The sequence below is a fragment of the Schistocerca americana genome, chromosome 7 (assembly GCF_021461395.2).
Source record: "Schistocerca americana isolate TAMUIC-IGC-003095 chromosome 7, iqSchAmer2.1, whole genome shotgun sequence".
In the NCBI taxonomy this organism is placed as follows: Eukaryota; Metazoa; Arthropoda; class Insecta; order Orthoptera; family Acrididae; genus Schistocerca; species Schistocerca americana.
In genome coordinates, this window is record NC_060125.1 from 310,689,147 (window position 1) to 310,707,532 (window position 18,386).

General features: G+C 39.6%; 1 protein-coding gene across 3 annotated transcripts in view; it reads right to left on the reverse strand.

Annotated features, from left to right (window-relative positions):
- The window catches only part of LOC124622090 (mast/stem cell growth factor receptor kita-like), a 299,069-nt gene that overhangs the window by 253,546 nt on the left and 27,137 nt on the right, over positions 1-18,386 (reverse strand). For all 3 annotated transcript variants that reach the window (XM_047147668.1, XM_047147669.1, XM_047147667.1), the window contains exon 2: positions 12,790-12,911. In XM_047147668.1, coding sequence (XP_047003624.1) covers positions 12,790-12,911 — 122 coding nt within the window. The remainder of the gene's footprint in view (positions 1-12,789; positions 12,912-18,386) is intronic.

The following is an 18,386-nucleotide window of genomic DNA, read 5'->3' on the forward strand; positions in this document are numbered from 1 at the left end:
TAGAAGACGAATGGGTAGCTCTGAGGGATGAAGTGGTGAAGGCAGCAGAGGATCAAGTAGGTAAAAAGATGATGGCTAGTAGAAATCCTTGGGTAACAGAAGAAATATTGAATTTAATTGATGAAAGGAGAAAATATAAAAATGCAGTAAATGAAGCAGGCAAAAAGGAATACAAACGTCTCAAAAATGAGATCGACAGGAAGTGCAAAATGGCTAAGCAGGCATGGCTAGAGGACAAATGTCAGGATGTAGAGGCTTATCTCTCTAGGGGTAAGATAGATACAGCCTACAGGAAAATTAAAGAGACCTTTGGAGAAAAGAGAGCCACTTGTATGAATATCAAGAGCTCAGATGGAAACCCAGTTCTAAGCTAAGAGGGGAAAGCAGAAAGGTGGAAGGAGTACATAGAGGGTCTATACAAGGGCGATGTACTTGAGGACAATATTATGGAAATGGAAGAGGATGTAGATGAAGATGAAATGGGAGATACAATACTGCGTGAAGAGTTTGACAGAGCACTGAAAGGCCTGAGTCAAAACAAGGCCCCGGGAGTAGACAACATTCCATTAGAACTGCTGACGGCCTTGGGAGAGCCAGTCCTGACAAAACTGTACCATCTGGTGAGCAAGATGTGTGAGACAGGCGAAATACCCTCAGACTTCAAGAAGAATATAACAATTCCATTCCCAAAGAAAGCAGTTGTTGACAGATGTGAAAATTACCGAACTATCAGTTTAATAGGTCACAGCTGCTAAATACTAATGGGAATTCTTTATAGACGAATGGAAAAACTGGTAGAAGCCGACCTCGGCAATGATCAGTTTAGATTCCGTAGAAATATAGGAACACGTGAGGCAATACTGACCCTACGACGTATCTTAGAAAATATATTAAGGAAAGGCAAACCTACATTTCTAGCATTTGTAGACTTAGAGAAAGCTTTTGACAATGTTGACTGGAATACTCTCTTTCAAATTCTAAAGGTGGCAGGGGTAAAATACAGGGAGCGCAAGGCTATTTACAATTTGTACAGAAACCAGATGGCAGTTACAAGAGTCGAGGGGCATGAAAGGGAAGCAGTGGTTGGGAAGGGAGTGAGACAGGGTTGTAGCCTATCCCCGATGTTATTGAATCTGTATATTGAGCAAGCAGTAAAGGAAACAAAAGAAATATTCAGAGTAGGTATTAAAGTCCATGGAGAGGATATAAAAACTTTGAGGTTCGCCGATGACATTGTAATTCTGTCAGAGACAGCAAAGGACTTAGAAGAGCAGTTGAACGGAATGGACAGTGTCTTGAAAGGAGGATATAAGATGAACATCAACAAAAGCAAAACGAGGATAATGGAATGTAGACACACACGGTTGGGTGGCTTGCGGAGTATAAATGTAGATGTAGATGTAGATGTAATTAAGTCGGGTGATGCTGAAGGAATTAGATTACGAAATGAGACACTTAAAGTAGTAAAGGAGTTTTGCTATTTGGGGAGCAAAATAACTGATGATGGTCGAAGTAGAGAGGATATAAAATGTAGACTGGCAATGGCAAGGAAAGTGTTTCCGAAGAAGAGAAATTTGTTAACATCGACTATAGATTTAAGTGTCAGGAAGTCGTTCTGAAAGTATTTGTATGGAGTGTAGCCATGTATGGAAGTGAAACATGGACAATAAATAGTTTAGACAAGAAGAGAATAGAAGCTTTCGAAATGTGGTGCTACAGAAGAATGCTGAAGATTAGATGGTTAGATCACATAACTAATGAGGAGGTATTGAATCGGATTGGGGAGAAGAGAAGTTTGTGGCACAACTTGACTAGAAGAAGGGATTGGTTGGTAGGACATGTCCTGAGGCATCAAGGGATAACAAATTTAGCATTGGAGGGCAGCGTGGAGGGTAAAAATTGTAGAGGGAGACCAAGAGATGAATACACTAAGCAGATTCAGAAGGATGTAGGTTGCAGTAGGTACTGGGAGATGAAGGGGCTTGCACAGGATAGATTAGCATGGAGAGCTGTATCAAACCAGTCTCAGGACTGAAGACCACAACAACAATAACAATGTGCACACCATAAACAGTATACCCGACAGCTATCTTCTCTAAGCAGAGGGGTTCCTCATGGGTTGTTCTGCGACCAGTGTATGCAATTCTGGAAGATTACATAACCTGACCAATGAACCTGGGCCTTATCTGACATGAAGTAAAACAAGGGTCCTAGTAACTGTTAGCAGTTGATGTTAGCAGCCAGTTACAATAGTGAACTCTTTTTCACTAATCCTCAAATTTAAATTTCAGCTCGTGCACCACACTCACATCTTTTAGTGCATGATGATATGATGTACGAGATACGCCAACCTGCTGTGATAACCTCTTTACCAACTTTTAGGGACTTCTTATAATGTCCACGCAAATTCTTTCTGTAATTTCAGGGGTCCTCAATGTCAGTTGCCCATTCCTCTGCACATTTTGAACAGATCCTACAGCCCTCCATTTCTTGTATTGATATTTTACTGCTGGCTCTGGGGAGTTTACTACCAGGATACTTGAAACATTTTTTGATAAAGCCTCTCTTTACATATCACTCCACAATATCAATTTGCTGCTCTAATGCAAACTGCTCCATTTCTGTAAAAACTTAACATTTCTGCAACAACTCAGCTATGTGAGCTTCTCACAGCAGGTGAAGCATGACACTTAACTTTCCAATAAAATGCAGTGTAACCAACTTTCGAGACAGTGTTGCCACTTCACGAGCAATTCAATTAGAGATTATTAACCAGCACATGAGGCATACTGGATGTATGTGGGACACCCTGTAAAATGGTCATAGCTTGTCTACTTAACATCAATTCACTAAGATTTTGTGTTAGCAAAATACATTTCAATTTATGTAGATTTGAAGCTTCTGCAATATGGGAACACTAAAACTAAGTGCATCTGCAATTCCTCCTTCCACAGCAGTATTGTGATTTCTGTGTCAAAATGCACTATGGCTTCCACTGGTCATTTGTAAAGTTGTGACATTAAGTAAATATCATATTACAACAATATGAAATGGATAGATAGCTACTCTATCCATTTCAGGAGGTGCTGGTTGAGTAGCAAGCAGAGAGGCACAATGAACACACACACACACACACACACACACACATTCACATGTGTGTAGCTCACATACATACACATGCTCACTGTCATCTTCGCACGCTAAGGTTCAACTGTGATTGCATATGAGGTGAGCAGCGATCTCAGCAGGTGTGGGTAGTACTGGAACAGAAGAGACTGAGAGGTGAGGCAGCGGATTAGGGGTGGGGAAGATACTGGTGCTGCCTCTGGGAGTGTGGTAGAAACTGGATAGTAGGCTGCTAGGTGTGACATCGAGAATCTGTGCTGGTAGGATGTAAAGGAGGACCTTAACTATCAAATGTTGAGGCTAGGAGCATCAGGGGAATGAAGAATAGATGCAGGGAGAGTTCACTGCACAACTCAAAAATCTGGTATTGGTGTGTAGAACCAGGGTTGCTAGAAGTCTCCCCAAGTGAAATTCTCTGGTATTTCCCTGATTTCCAGACAGGTTTTAGGATTTTTTCCTGTCAAATTTTGAGATCTCAAGGGTAAGTTAAAGCAAATATCTATAATAAATTGCGAGCAGGTAGTGTTTCCTTATGTGAGCAAAAATCGTAAGTACTAACATCAACATTTTTTGTAATGAACTCTTTCTAGATAGAGAAAGCAAGCCAAATGGTATATGTGTTTTATTAAGATTATTGATGTTATTTTATTTCAATAAAATGAGTACATTTGATGACAAAAATATGCATTTCCTTGGAATCACAAAAGAGGATTTAAAATACCTTCACTGATTTCAGAAGTAACCTCAGTAAAAAAAAAAATAGGCCTCTTGAAAGAAGTGTAGAAGGAGGGGAAGAACTGTGTAAACTAACACTATAGGTGACTGCCAATAAAATGTTGGTTCTACTATATTTATTATTGTCGGTTATTACCCATTGTGTTATATCTATTATTTTACAGGTATTGTGCGATCCTTCTTTTGAGAAAAATATGAGTACATAGTGTATGAACCGCCAGCAACTGATAATTTTCTTCTCCTTATCATCCATACATTCTAACATATAAACTACTTTTGAAGTGCCAAAATGTACTAGAACAAATAAAATGTCTATAAAACGCCACACTGCACAATGTGCTTGCAGTGAAACAGTCGCAATTCCTGAAATACATCAGCCATGGGCTCTAGCCTGTTGAGGAGCACTGCAGTCCTGGGTCCAAGGATAAACCACAAAAATCCACTGTATTATGTCATACACAAACAGATCCGGCCTGCAGGCAGATTGGTGATAACAGATCCAATGGGCAGGGCCTGCACATTAGTGGGAACCAAATGGATTCAGATCGGCAGGCCCGATCCATTACAGATACCTGCAGAAACGCCCTGTGATTTTGACCCATCGTGGAAGTCCACTCATGGATTGTTGAATTATCCTTTGAGAAAAGCTATTTCGAATAATGCTGTTTCTAAGAGGTCATATGAAGATGCTACAACCAAACTCCAATTGCAAGACCTCAAATGCTAAACTGATTTATTTAAACAAAGCTGTAAGATTCATTTTCTTTCTAAGATCTACTGCTACATTTTGTTCATTACTTTTCTTCCTTGTAAGAATTGTTTGTCATATGTCATACCCGCCAGTCCACCACATTGGGTTTAGTTGCTTTGAAGACATAAGTTTTTATATTCTGCTGCTGCACCTTAAGGTAAAAAAATTGCACACCATTGTACAGATTGAAGAAAAAATGTCACACTTGGATGTCGCCATGTGATTCCTCATCCCAATTCAAGACAAAAGCGTATCCAGCAAAACACACATGCCACCAATCAGTTTAACAGAAATGTGATTTAAAAAATGATGATCTGGCAATGCTGTAACTGCCTGCAGTGTGATCAAGAACAGGTAGCATGAACTCACCGCTGTGCTGGAGCTATCCCATCAGCTCAATGAAACGAGGTAATGCCATTGGGAACGGATATGCTGACTCACTGATGTTTGAGTCACATTCATGCCAAACATTTCCTTTCAGTTAAAGCATCAAGTTGTATCCAATTTACACCTACACAATGTGGTGTCTTGTGCATTTCTTTTTGTTAGTATTACATTTACCTACTAAGGAGACTGCCTACACTACACTTGTCCATCCTCTTTTAGAATACTGCTGTGCAGTGTGCGATCCTTACCAGATAGGACTGATGGAGTACATCAAAAAAGTTCAATGTTAAAGAAGAGCGCATCAAACCTAATTGAAGTACTCACACATTTATGCGACTGCTCACTTCAGGCCACTTTCCCTGATGTGTTAAAAACATCAAAAGTTATTCCTGTATATAAAAAAGGGGATAAAGACAATGTAAATAACTACAGACCCATCACAATTTCCTCCTGCATCTCTAAAGTACTGGAAAAAGTTATGTATGAGAAACTTATGAAATTTATAAATAAAAACAGCATCCTATGTAATGAACAACATGGATTCAGAAATAAGAGGTCAACGACAACTGCTGTCTATGAGTGCATCAATTCCATCCTAAACCTGATGGACAAAAAACAGGAAACAATAGGAGTCTTTATTGGCTTGTCAAAAGCTTTTAACCTGGTGGACCATAAAATTCTGCTATCAAAGCTAGAAAGATATGGTATTCGAGGTCTGTCCAACAAGTGGATCAGGTCCTTCCTGACAAATCGTATGCAGGCAGTATGCATCAAGCACACAAATATTGAACTAAAACTGTATCTAATCACTTATCTGACTATAAACAAATAAAATGTGGTGTACCCCAAGGATCCGTATTGGGATCCCTTCTGTTTCTTCTGTACATAAATGATCTAAGCTTAAATATTGATGCACACAAATCAATCATATTTGCAGATGACACCACGATTCTACTAAAAGGAGACGACGATGAACAGTTACAGCAGACAGTAAACACGGTCACGAAACAACTTAGCAGCTGGGCACAGAGTAATCAGCTTGTAATAAACAGTAAGAAAACCGTTGCTCTAAAATTCCACAATGTTCCTAATAAGGACATGTTTATCCCATCAGTCTCTATCAATGACGAACCAGTTGGTAACAGTACTGAAACCAAATTCTTAGGACTTTGGCTGCAGAGTAACATCAGATGGAATAAGCATATTGAATATCTCAATGCAGAACTGAGCAAAACATGTTATCTTCTTTGCTCATTAAAATCATGCTCTAGTGAGAAAACAGTATTGAATGCATATCATGCGTACTTTCATTCTCGTCTTAGATATGGGGTCACCTTCTGGGGAAACTCTAAAATAGCTAAAAGCACTTTTAAACTACAAAAAAAGGCCATTAGAATCTTGTTTCGGTGCAAGCCTAGAGACTCTTGTAAACCCCTGTTTAAGAAATCTGGTATTCCCCCATTACCATGAGTATACATTATGGAAACCCTTTTGTTCTTTAAATTAAATGTAATAGGCAAGGACCAGAGACTACAAAAAAACTGTGATATACATGAGCACTTTACCAGACAAAACAGAAACTTACATATGACTCAAATCAGCACAGCACTGTGCCAAAAAGGTACTTTTCACATGGGAGTTAAGCTTTATAACAAACTTCCTGAAAACATAAAAGCTATCACTGAGGTCAATACATTTGGAAAATCTCTAAAGTCATATTTACAGCATCACTGCTTCTACTCCATTGAAGAATATTTATATTTATGAAATGTGTTATATAAATACTTACGTGTAAAGTGTATTATTGTAAGCTTAAATATGTATGCCTTGAAATGACTTTCAGCCTGTATATTTATAACTTGACTTGTCCAATGTCTTATGCATAAGCTGCTATGTAGACAACAGGATCAATAAAATACAATCTACAATCAAAGAAAGGCAGCATGTTTTGTACTGTCGCAAAATATGGGAGAGAGTGTCACAGAAATGATAAAGGATTTGGGCTGGAAATCATTAAAAGAAAGGTGTTTTTCGTTGTGACGGAATCTTCTCATGAAATTCCAATCACCAACTTTCTCCTCCGAATGTGAAAATATTTTGTTGACACCAACCTACATAGGGACGAATGATCACCACAATAAAATAATAGAAATCAGAGCTCGTACAGAAAGTTATAGGTGTTCATTCTTTCTGCACGCTATACAAGATTGGAATAATAGAGAATTGTGAAGGTAGTTCGATGAACCCTCTTCCAGGCGCTTAAATGTGTTTTGCAGAGTATCCATGTAGATGTAGATGTAGGTTTAAACATCAAGACATAATACGAACTTCTGTCAGACAGAAATGACCACTTTGTTTCATCCATGACAGAAATAAAGTCAATAGAAAATAACAGTGGATATATAGTAACACCATCTGTATCCAATGAGGTACAAAAAACACAATAGGTAGGCTACACTAATTTCATTCTGTATGTTTGATACCCACACTTATATTCACAGATTCACAGATATGGTACATACATGTACGGGCAACATTCACTTTAGAGAAGGTGTTTAAAGCAATCACCTTTGATTTTCAAACACTTCCCCACCCGCTGGATCATACTTCGCTGGACCCTATGCAACATACCAGCTTCTGTCATTACTGAAGATTAGGTTTTGTACATCCGTGAGTGGATTACTGTAAACTTGTTTCTTTAAGTGTCACCACAAACAAAAATCTATTGGATTAGGATATGGGGAACATGTAGGCCAAAACACTGGGTCTGCATGACCAATCCATTTCCCTGTAAATGCTTCACTTAAATAGTAACACACATTCATTCCAACGTGTGACAGTACACTTTCATGCTGAAACAACAGCTGTTACTGAACACCAAGTGGAACATTTTCTAATGCTCAGACAAAGTATTGCACAGATATGTTCAATACAGGAGCGCATTCAACTTGTCCGGTGATAGGTAAGGGGCCAAAAGCACTCCTCCCACGCCAAAGTGTGCTGAAAAGCTATGTCCATGAGTGAAATGTGGGTTGCTTTCTGACTAACAATGGCTGTTGTGAAGGTTGGGTTGGGTTGTTTGGGGGAAGAGACCAAGTTGCGAGGCCATCGATCTCATCGGATTAGGGAAGGACAGGGAAGGAAGTCGGCCGTGCCCTTTCAAAGGAACCATCCTGGCATTTGCCTGGAGCGATTTAGGGAAATGATGGAAAACCTAAATCAGGATGGCCGGACGCGGGATTGAACTGTCATCCTCCTGAATGCAAATCCAGTGTTTAACCACTGCGCCACCTTGCTCTGTGTTGTGGAGGTTGAAAATACCTTCACGAGTGAAGCTAGTTTCTTCAATCCATACCACATTATTTATAAAATGTTCATTATCTTCCACTTGATGCAAAAGTCATTCATAAACCTGTACTCGTCCAATATGGTCTTCAGGTTGGTGGTGTTGAGTTAATGTATAATGATATGGATGCAGTTCTTCATCACGCAATACTTAAAAAACTGTCATTGAGATATCTGCAACTGCCATGCAGTATCACTGGTACTTTGCTGAGGTGATTGGCCGACAGTTTCAAGAATTGCATCCTTTGCTTGTGGAGTATGTCTAGTTCTTGGATGACCTCTGTCGATTACTTGTGGATGTAGATTACCAGTTTCCTGACGCTGCTCCGGGCAACAAAAATATTCTTATCGGGCTGGTGCCTTTGTGGTTTCTGTGCAGCATATGCACAAGAAGCAGCAGCAGCTTGGTTTATCGCATGCACCCAACACCAAAAAATATTCTTATCGGGATGGTGCCTTTGTGGTTTCTGTGCAGCATACGCACAAGTAGCAGCAGCAGCTTGGTTATCGGATGCACCCAGCACCAAAAGTATATTGACATCTTTTGTGAACTCCATCAGGATGCCACCCTGCATGAACTTGACATGACCAGTTATGGTCGCGCACTACATGGTTAGTAGACATGTGCATGCAGTTTAATAGATTCCACTGTCATGGGATAGGCTATTGTCATGTGACAAAATGATGTCTTGCTTATAAACGATGAAAACTAGAGAACAGACATCTAAAAAATACAAAAGGAACCTGATGATGATTCAAACCATAGCTGGATGTGAGTTTGATGTTCCAGCAGTCTACTTAGTGAGTTACAACAGTTGACGTAGTAGTGCGGGGTGACACATGTTCCTCTGTACATTCCAACGCACAATATGATGTGTCAGTGTTCCCAGTTCCTCACTTTCACACGTGTTTTCAAAAGGCACCTGATATTATTTTTCTAGATAAACTTTGGTGTTGATTCTGGATGAGGACTTGCATGCGATGCACCAAGCATGGCATTTTTTCTTCAGCCTGTATATGCCACACATAGCAGATTTTATGCCATACCCTTGGCTGCAACATTTTACTCAGATCTAGTTCCTCTAGTCCTATAGATTCAGTTATTTGACATTCAGGTCCTAGTGTAGACTGATCTCTGATCTGGGTAAATAAAGTAAATGTTTAGAACATCTTTACCTCTGAAGGGCTTCCAGAATCACCTTTCATTACTTTAACAATAATATGAAAAAGATAGATTGCTACTCACCGTACAGAGGACACACTGACTCGCAAACAGGCAGAACAATAAGATTGCTACACATTTAAGCTTTTGGCCAAAAGGTCTTCTTCTGAAGTCAAAAATACACACATGCATTCACACTAACACAACTCAAACACACATGACCACTGTCCCCAGCGACAGTGGCCAGACACAGTGGTCATGTATGTGTGTGTGTGTGTGTGTGTGTGTGTGAGAGAGAGAGAGAGAGAGAGAGAGAGAGAGAGAGAGAGAGAGAGAGAGAGAGACAGACAGACAGAGAGAGGGGGGGGGAGGAGGGGGGGAGGGAGAGAGAATTGTGCTCTTGTGAATGTGTGTTTTCTACTTCAGAAGAAGGCCTTTTGGCTGAAAGCTTAAATGTATAGCGGTCTTTTTGTTGTGCCTGTCTGCAATTCAGCATCTCCTACATGGTGAGTAGCAATATATCTGTTTTGTAATGTGGTTGTTATTCCACTCTGGACTTCCCACCATTTCATTATTTTAATGTGGGAGAAGACTTAACTTACTGGTTTAGCAACTTTTTTTCCATTTTTCTTATCCATTTTAATTTTTTCTTATTTGTTTCCTTCTTTTCTATGGAGTATATTCCATCAGATCTCAATAAGATTTCAAAGTGGTGCAACGACTGGTAACTTGTTTTAAATGTTCAGAAATGTAAAACTGTGCACCTCACAAAAAGAAAAAAATGTGGTATGGCTAAATGGTTCAAATGGCTCTGAGCACTATGGGACTTACCATCTGTGGTCATCAGTCCCCTAGAACTTAGAACTACGTAAACCTAACTAACCTAAGGACATCACACACATCCATTCCCGAGGCAGGATTCGAACCTGCGACTGTAGCGGTCACGCGGTTCCAGACTGAAGCGCCTAGAGCCGCACGGCCACACCGGCCGGCAAAAACGTGGTATCCTATGACTATAAAATCAATTAGTCACAGTCAGAATCAGCCAACTCACACAAATAGCTGAATGTAACGCTTTGTCAGGATATGAAGCAGAATGATCACTTAGGCCTAATTACAAAGTTTCAAAAATCAGCTTTAAATGATGACTCTAGAAATATATGACAATCACCAATGCTTCGCCCAGATTAATTACAGCATCCACGAGATGCGGTTAAACAAGCATTCTTCACACATTCCATATGTGAATGGAATGGGAATAAAGCCTAATAACTAATGGGACATACCCTCTGCCATGCACTTGACAGTAGTTAGCAGAGTATAGATGTTTACGTACATCAGAGAGAGAGAGAGAGAGAGCAATATTGTTCTCAGAGAGCAGGGCATTGCTCTTGGCAAAATTAACTGAAACACTCCTACGTAACATTGTATGAAGAGACTTACATGTTCAAAGAAAAACATTATGGGATTATTTTTTGGGGTAATTCATCAAGCCAAGCTAAAGTTTTCCGGGCACAAAAACGTGCAGTAAGAATTATATGTGGTGTGAACTCAAGAACATCCTGCAGAAGCCTGTTTAGGGAACTAGGGATACTAACTACAGCTTCCCAGTATATTTATTCCTTAATGAAATTTGTCATTAAAAATATATCACTTTTTCAAACCAACAGCTCAATTCATGGAATCAATACTAGAAATAAGAATAATCTTCACAAGAATTTAAAGTCACTTCGTCTTGTACAAAAAGGTGTGCATTATTCAGGAACACACATTTTCAATAACTTGCCAGCAGCCATAAAAAGCTTAACAACCAATGAAATTCAGTTTAAGAGAAGCCTAAAGGATTTATTGGTGGCCAACTCCTTCTACTCCATTGATGAATTTCTTAGTAAAACCAACTGATTTGTATATAAGTACAACATAACTTCTGCACAATTTCAGTGCAGTAATGTGTTCAATGAAAATTTGTGTGTGTGTGTGTGTGTGTAAGTATAATCTAACTTCTGCACCATTTCAGTGCAGTAATGTGTTCATTGTAAATAAGTATTACAGTAGTTGTATTACATGTTTATTACCTTATAAATAAATAAAAAACGTTTTTTATTTTAAATTCAGTGCAATAGTATTTGTAAAATGACTCTTAGTGTTCATTAAAAATGACGATCATTCCACTTGGGACCTGTGGAATGGTACATTAGTTTATTTGTTTTAGTTGTAAATATTTGTCATGTATTGTTGTTTTTCTGACATGTTCCACATCCAGGAGGACCTCCTCACTACGGATCAATTGGAATGAAAGTAAATCTAATCTAATCTAATCTAATCATAGTAAAGGTAAAATAAATTCTATGCTATTAATGAAACTAGATTTTTATGTTCCCAAAATCCTCCCCACAGAAGACCAGAAGTAGGAGAAATCGTTTAATAAGATTTCCTTGCCAGTAAAAAGAAGTGACACAATCAGTAAATTGTAAAAGTATTTAATCTGGAACTCGAGGCATACACAAAAATTAGCCCAAATCAGATACCGGTAATCAAAGCATAAACTAGCGGAAAAAGGAAGCGTTTTCATAATATGGAAGTAAACAATGAACAACAGTTAAGGGACGGTAGTACTGCATCGCGGCAGTTACACGAACTTCTCAATAGTCCAAACACCGAATGTAGGTCAACGTATCTGAAGACACTGAAGACGTTTTTATAAACGTGAAACCGCGGTAAGGGGTTTAAATAAACCTTCCATTCTGCCAGTGATTGGCTGTTTATTATTTCTACAAGAAGGTGCGTCAGCACTTGTCTAAACATATTGCCTCTTTAGTACCCTAATTAAAATGTTAACTCTGGTTGTTCGTTTTTGAGCAGCTCTCTTGGACAGCGAGGAAGGAGAACAGACAGTTGAACTGCAACGTTCCAATACATCATTTGTACACGCACACCTCCTTTCTCGTCGTTTCGCTGTAGATTACCTTCCTCCGTAGAAAAACATCTTTTCGCCATTCCCGAAATGTCCTAAACACAGGACGGAGAAAGAAAACTTCTTCACTAGGATACATTTAGCACCTTTTCTCTTGCGCTTCTTCTGTATGTCATTACTTATAGATTGTCGACATATTTTCAGACGCGAATGTATGAGCCAGGGCATCTTTAGCATATAGAGTTTGCAATCTGAATTACATATATATGCACAGTTTGAGTCGGCCAAGGTCTGGAAGTAAGCAACCAATACGTTGTCTTCATTCATAATAATGATGTGTACTATCGATGTCTTTATTTTTCACTGTACCTTTGATCCGCTGTATTCAGGATATTCCCATTTCAAGTCACCTTCTCCTTCGCACACAACGGTAATTGTTTCTCCTTTTTGCACAACTGTTTCATCTTTCGGTGATGTTATTCTCGGTCCGTCTGCAACAATCAAAAACAATTTATTGTAAAATCACAAGGTTGTTTCTTTGCATAAGGTCAAAATATTATATTACTACAATTACAGTTTGCTTACGACGTCCTGTCAGTGTTTTCAGTGGGCTGCTGGGAGCAGAGGAAGGAAGTTCAGGGTACTATGCTCACAACATAACTTCATCATGTTAAGTGGTGGTAAGCAGCTTTGGCACTACACATGCAAGGGCGCTCATATGATAATTTGCAGGGGGGGGGGGTAGGGGGGGGGAAGCTATATTCTGGGGATATGGTCAATTTTTTATGTTTTGGTAGTGGATGGTGACTTGTAAAGGGCCATACAAATTTTCAGATGCAACTATGTTAAAAACTGACGTTTAAATCGTTTTCTTGAAAGAAAAACAACAGAATACATTATTTTTTTCATTTCTTGAGAAATAGGGGAGAGCCACGCCCCTTGGCCATAAGTATAGGCGCCCTTGTACACCTGTGGTTACTGTTACTATTTACAATAAAGTCTGTTTAGACGGCATGACAGTCATTTCGTAATGGTACCGATACTGTTTAGTTAGATTGCAATTGTTGGCAGCAGCCGGACACCAAACATTCGTGGCTCCAAGTCCAGCGACATCTACGGGCTTCAGCGTATACGTTATTAGGGAGCCCTCGTTCAAGACGTAAACAAACTATATAAACAATGTCATTACTTGGTTGAGTGTTGTGAAATTGTTGTGATGTTTTTCAAATTTTCTCACGTGTTTATTAGCTATTGTTAGATATGAAAACTGCTGCCATTAAAGATGAAAAACGGCTCAAAATCAAACTGGAGAAACAACAAAGTGAAATTTCATTAAAACCCCTCTAGGCCTATAGCTCCATTGTCATTTAAAATGCAGTATTAAAATAACGAACATTTTAGCCATACCTCAGTGGTTTCACTCCTTGTAAGAAAGATGAATATAGGATTGCCACACGCCCCAATATATCGGGACTGTCACCGTTATGGACCTTTTGTCCCAACAAGACCCAATTTGGCCCGACTTGGCAAAATAGTGTTACGAGCTTGGTTCAAGAATTGAAGTAACGCTATCTGTTAGCGCAACATGTAAATGCCGCCTCAGTTAGTAGTTCCCCGCCCCTTATCCCTTAGACCTAGCGTCATCATTCGAACAATTACCAGACTTCTCCAGTAGTAGGGGGCTGGAAATATTTAATAAGCGCTACGCAGGAGAATCAGGTAGCTTCCATTTGAATAACGATCTGATTAGACGATTGTTTCTAAACGTGACACAAACAGCGAGTGCACGTTATAAGTTGGAGTCCCGAACGATGGCGGTCAAGTTTAGGCTTGTTCTGCGCACCTACGTCACGTATTCTCCGACAGCCAATGAGCGTTCGCTCTGCTGTGGATGCCGTAGCTAATGCGAGCATTAAACGTGATCATAGCAAGTTGTTTAGTGAATTTCGATTCCATTTGTTGTGAGTTGTCCTCGCTGACTGTGGTGGTAAGTGATAAATTCTGCATAAGCAAGCGAGAGACAATTTGCAGAACACACGCTTTCCTAGCGGAAAGCACGCGTATGCGAGTAATGTAACTGTCGCTTGGAATCGTCAACAATACGATCCCCGTCCGTGCCTCGACATGCGCGAACCGCCATCGTCCGTGGATCGGACTATAGCAATGTTTGAAGTGTTTACTGCGGATATATAGGGCATGAAGTAGGATGGAAAGAGAAAGTGTCACTTTTAGATGATTACACGAAGGAGTGGTCTTCTGTCGAGAAAGAACGACGGATCAGGAAGCGTTGCGTGAAATTTTTAGCGGTTTCGTTTCGGTAAATCACAGAGGTAAGACAAATGCGAGGTATCACATTTTTATGAAGAATAATACAAATAGATTCGTGGTAGCATCGACATCAAAGCCAATCTCTACATTCATGATTAAAGAAGATACCTAGGAAGAATTGCTCGTCACTGCTACAGAACTAACAGCTTATAAAGTTGTCAAGATCATCAGTTCTTCAGTTCTCTTGACTGCACTGTAAAACTATCCGTAAAGTGTCCTGAACCCAAAGTCGTCACAAAGCAGTCTACCTCCGGGACCAAAGCTACAGCGATTGTTAACAATATTCTCACACCACGCTAAGTGTCCAAATGCAAAAAACAATTGCAAGAAGTTTCATTGTATTGCATAGTCACCGACTCATCTAAACACAATGCTGAAAAGATGTTTGCCGGCCAGCGTGGCCGTGCGGTTCTAGGTGCTTCAGTCTGGAACCACGTGACTGCTACGGTCGCAGGTTCGAATCCTGCCTCGGGCGTGGATGTGTGTGATGTCCTTAGGTTAGTTAGGTTTAAGTAGTTCTAGGGAACTGATGACCACAGATGTTAAGTCCCATAGTGCTCAGAGCCATTTGAACCATTTTTTTTGAAAAGATGTTCCTTTGTTCAAAATTTTACTGAAACTGACGGAATCCAACAGAAGCTGCTGAAGTTTGATTCGCTGAATAACGAAACATTGGAGACAATTGCAAAGTTCTGCCTAGACAATTTAAGGCAACTACGGATTCCATTAGATAGTTAATCGCTTTTTGTGGAGATAGCACCAACACCAATTTCGGAGGGCTTCATTGATGTGGCCAGCAGAATGTGTTTCACCAAATTAAAGAAAAACTAGGAGAAAATGTAGAAGGAACTGGATGACCTGCCCATATTCTCCCCAATACTATATCAAGCACTGCTGGATTTACTTTCTTAAGGAAACCAAAAACACCGAACGCATATGCCAACTGCTAAAATTTTACGAATATATTTGTTTTCTACTACCGCAAACAAGGCCACAGTGAAATAAGGATTTTGGCTATGTCGGCCCAGTTGAGTGTTTAAAGAAACCGACTGGTGCCAGGTACTGTGGAATTAATCTTACAGTGCCGCTGCATCGTCCTTAGTGAGAGGTAATGCCTTGAATGGCTGACTTCAAGCAGCTGACTTCCAAAGCAGCTCCAGAAAGAATTTTCAGCCTCATGGCAAACACTTGCCGAGCTGAGAGAAATAATTTGTCAATGGCTAGGTTTTACCCAACTCAATGCTCATAGTAGTTGATTGCTGAGTTTGTTTCATCCAGCGACTTTGTTTTAGATGGACGGTTCTCACATATTGACCAACCTGTACTTTAAATTTATGTTTTAAATAGTTCATTTTCCAAGTTTGGGACTAAAAATTGTTTTTGTTAGGCAGAAGTCTTCATTTTTTTTTTTTTTTTTTACGTTATCACAACGTATGAGTAAGCTGAAGAACAGGTGATGGACAGAGACATCGATTAACGAGATTATGCTGAAAAGTATTCCCTACAATTTTTTATGTGAAAACTCTTAAAGCTTTTTAAATAAAATAAATGTTTTTAACATTATACGCCTTCGTTCTTCGTGTTTACATGAGCCCTAGAGGGCTCTGAATTGCAACATGTAGCATTAGAAGCTGAATTGATTTTAAGATGAGCTACGGGGTTACGTATCGGCAGTTTCGTTGTTTTCTCGACGAGTAGTAAGGGGAGATTCTACAAAGGTAGTTGAAAAGTGAGCAGAAACGTCAACAAAGAAAAATTGAGGTGAAATTGCTGTATTGTGTTTTGAATTTGAGGCCTACGTGTGTTTTGTTTAGGTTTCGTAAAAAATCCCGATTTTGTTCAGAAAAACATGGCAATCCTCTTTACACATGACAGTCTTTCCTTCAGCTGTGGCTAAGGACTTAGTTTGTTGTAATCAAAAGTAAAAACATTAGTTTATGAAAAAGGTGTCGTGAAACTGCTTCAACAGTAATGTAGTGAAAGAATTATTACTGTAGCTAACAATGAATTTAGATCAGTGAGGTGATTCTCGTGTGTGTGCGTGGTGTGTTAAGTAATCACTTTATGTTTCAAGTTTTGTCGGTACAAACAAATTTACAAGTACACAACAAGGATACCAGAAACGTTTTTGGTAGGTCACAGTATTTACATTCTATACTCATATATTTCATGATTATTAAGCCAAACTATCACCAAGCTATAGCTTCATCAACTGAATTTTAATGACGATACAACCATTTGCTGTACCCCATAGTGCGTGATTTTGTAGAAGATGACTGAGATTCAGGCGATTTTGAGATATAATTTAATAATTTCAGATAATATTTTTTTAAAGAAATAAGTGCTGGTAGGTTCAACAATCTGCATTTACTTTCTTAAACGTAGTAATAAAAATAATTTGTGAGACAATTTTAGTAAAAGAATTTTAAGCAAGGATTACGAGAAAAAAATAAACACATACACGTACAGTCTGTGTGCATAGAGCCGTCCATATCTGCACGTGACACAACAGTGTTCTGTACAGTTCAATTCGATAGGATTCGTGACTATGAACTTCGTTTTTCACTGCTGGCAGCATCAGCGAACTGGAAGTTCCAGGATTGTAGCTGCCTGGAGCGTGTACAGTATGATAACTTTTTAAAGAGCTCACCCCTCCCCCCCCCCCCCCCCCCCAACCCAGTCTTTTTTGCTGCCTTTTCTCGCTGCTGCCAAAACTTGTGTTATGAAAATTTTTGGCACAGAGTAGACACACTACTGCAGTAAGTGGGCTCTGCAAGTATCTACATTGTTTGCACAGCACAGAATGGTGTAAACTGCAGAACCCCTTCCTCTCAACACCATCTAAGGCGGGCTCTTAAAAAGTTATCGCACTGTCAGTATAACTCATTGAATTGTATCACCGCAAACTTAATTTCAAAAAAATGAAATAATCGTATAGCATTCCCGGCTGGGAGGCCCCACCTGGGGAAGTTCGTCCGCCGAGTGCGGGTCTAATTACAGTCGACGCCACATTGGGCGACTCGCGTGCCGGTGATGAGGATGAAATGATGATGATGACTACACAATACCCAGTCCACAAGCGGAGAAAATCCCCAACCCTGCCGGGAATCGAAACCGGGTCCGCTGCACGGTAGGCAACTTAATTTCATATTCATTACTTCTACTAAATAGTCTAATACATTTGAGTATGAATGTTCCCACAATGCATTTTCACGACACATCGTTATGCACATGTATCATTTCTTATTTTACCGTAGCAGCTGATCGGTATGTGGTGCAAGTGTTGGTAGCAGTATAAAAGCGAGAGAAAGAGAGAGACCTCAGGGGTAAGATGGAATTACTTCTCTACCCCTTTGACGCTTTTTAATTTAAATCCAAAAAGCATCTCAATCTAAGTGAAAGTTGTGGACGCACATTTCGTCATCCGTACCCCCTTCGCTCTGAACTACTAACATGTTTTTAAATCGCCGCTAGTAAATTATCGGGATGTCTAATCGGATGGTTATCTAATAGTACAGATTAGGATTCGAAAGTAATTGTTCGTAGCCTTAGTAAATTTAACATTATTTTACCATGTGTTACGCAAAAAGAAGAAATAGTTTTGAACACTTCTTTTGTTAGAAAGGTAGGAAGTGAGC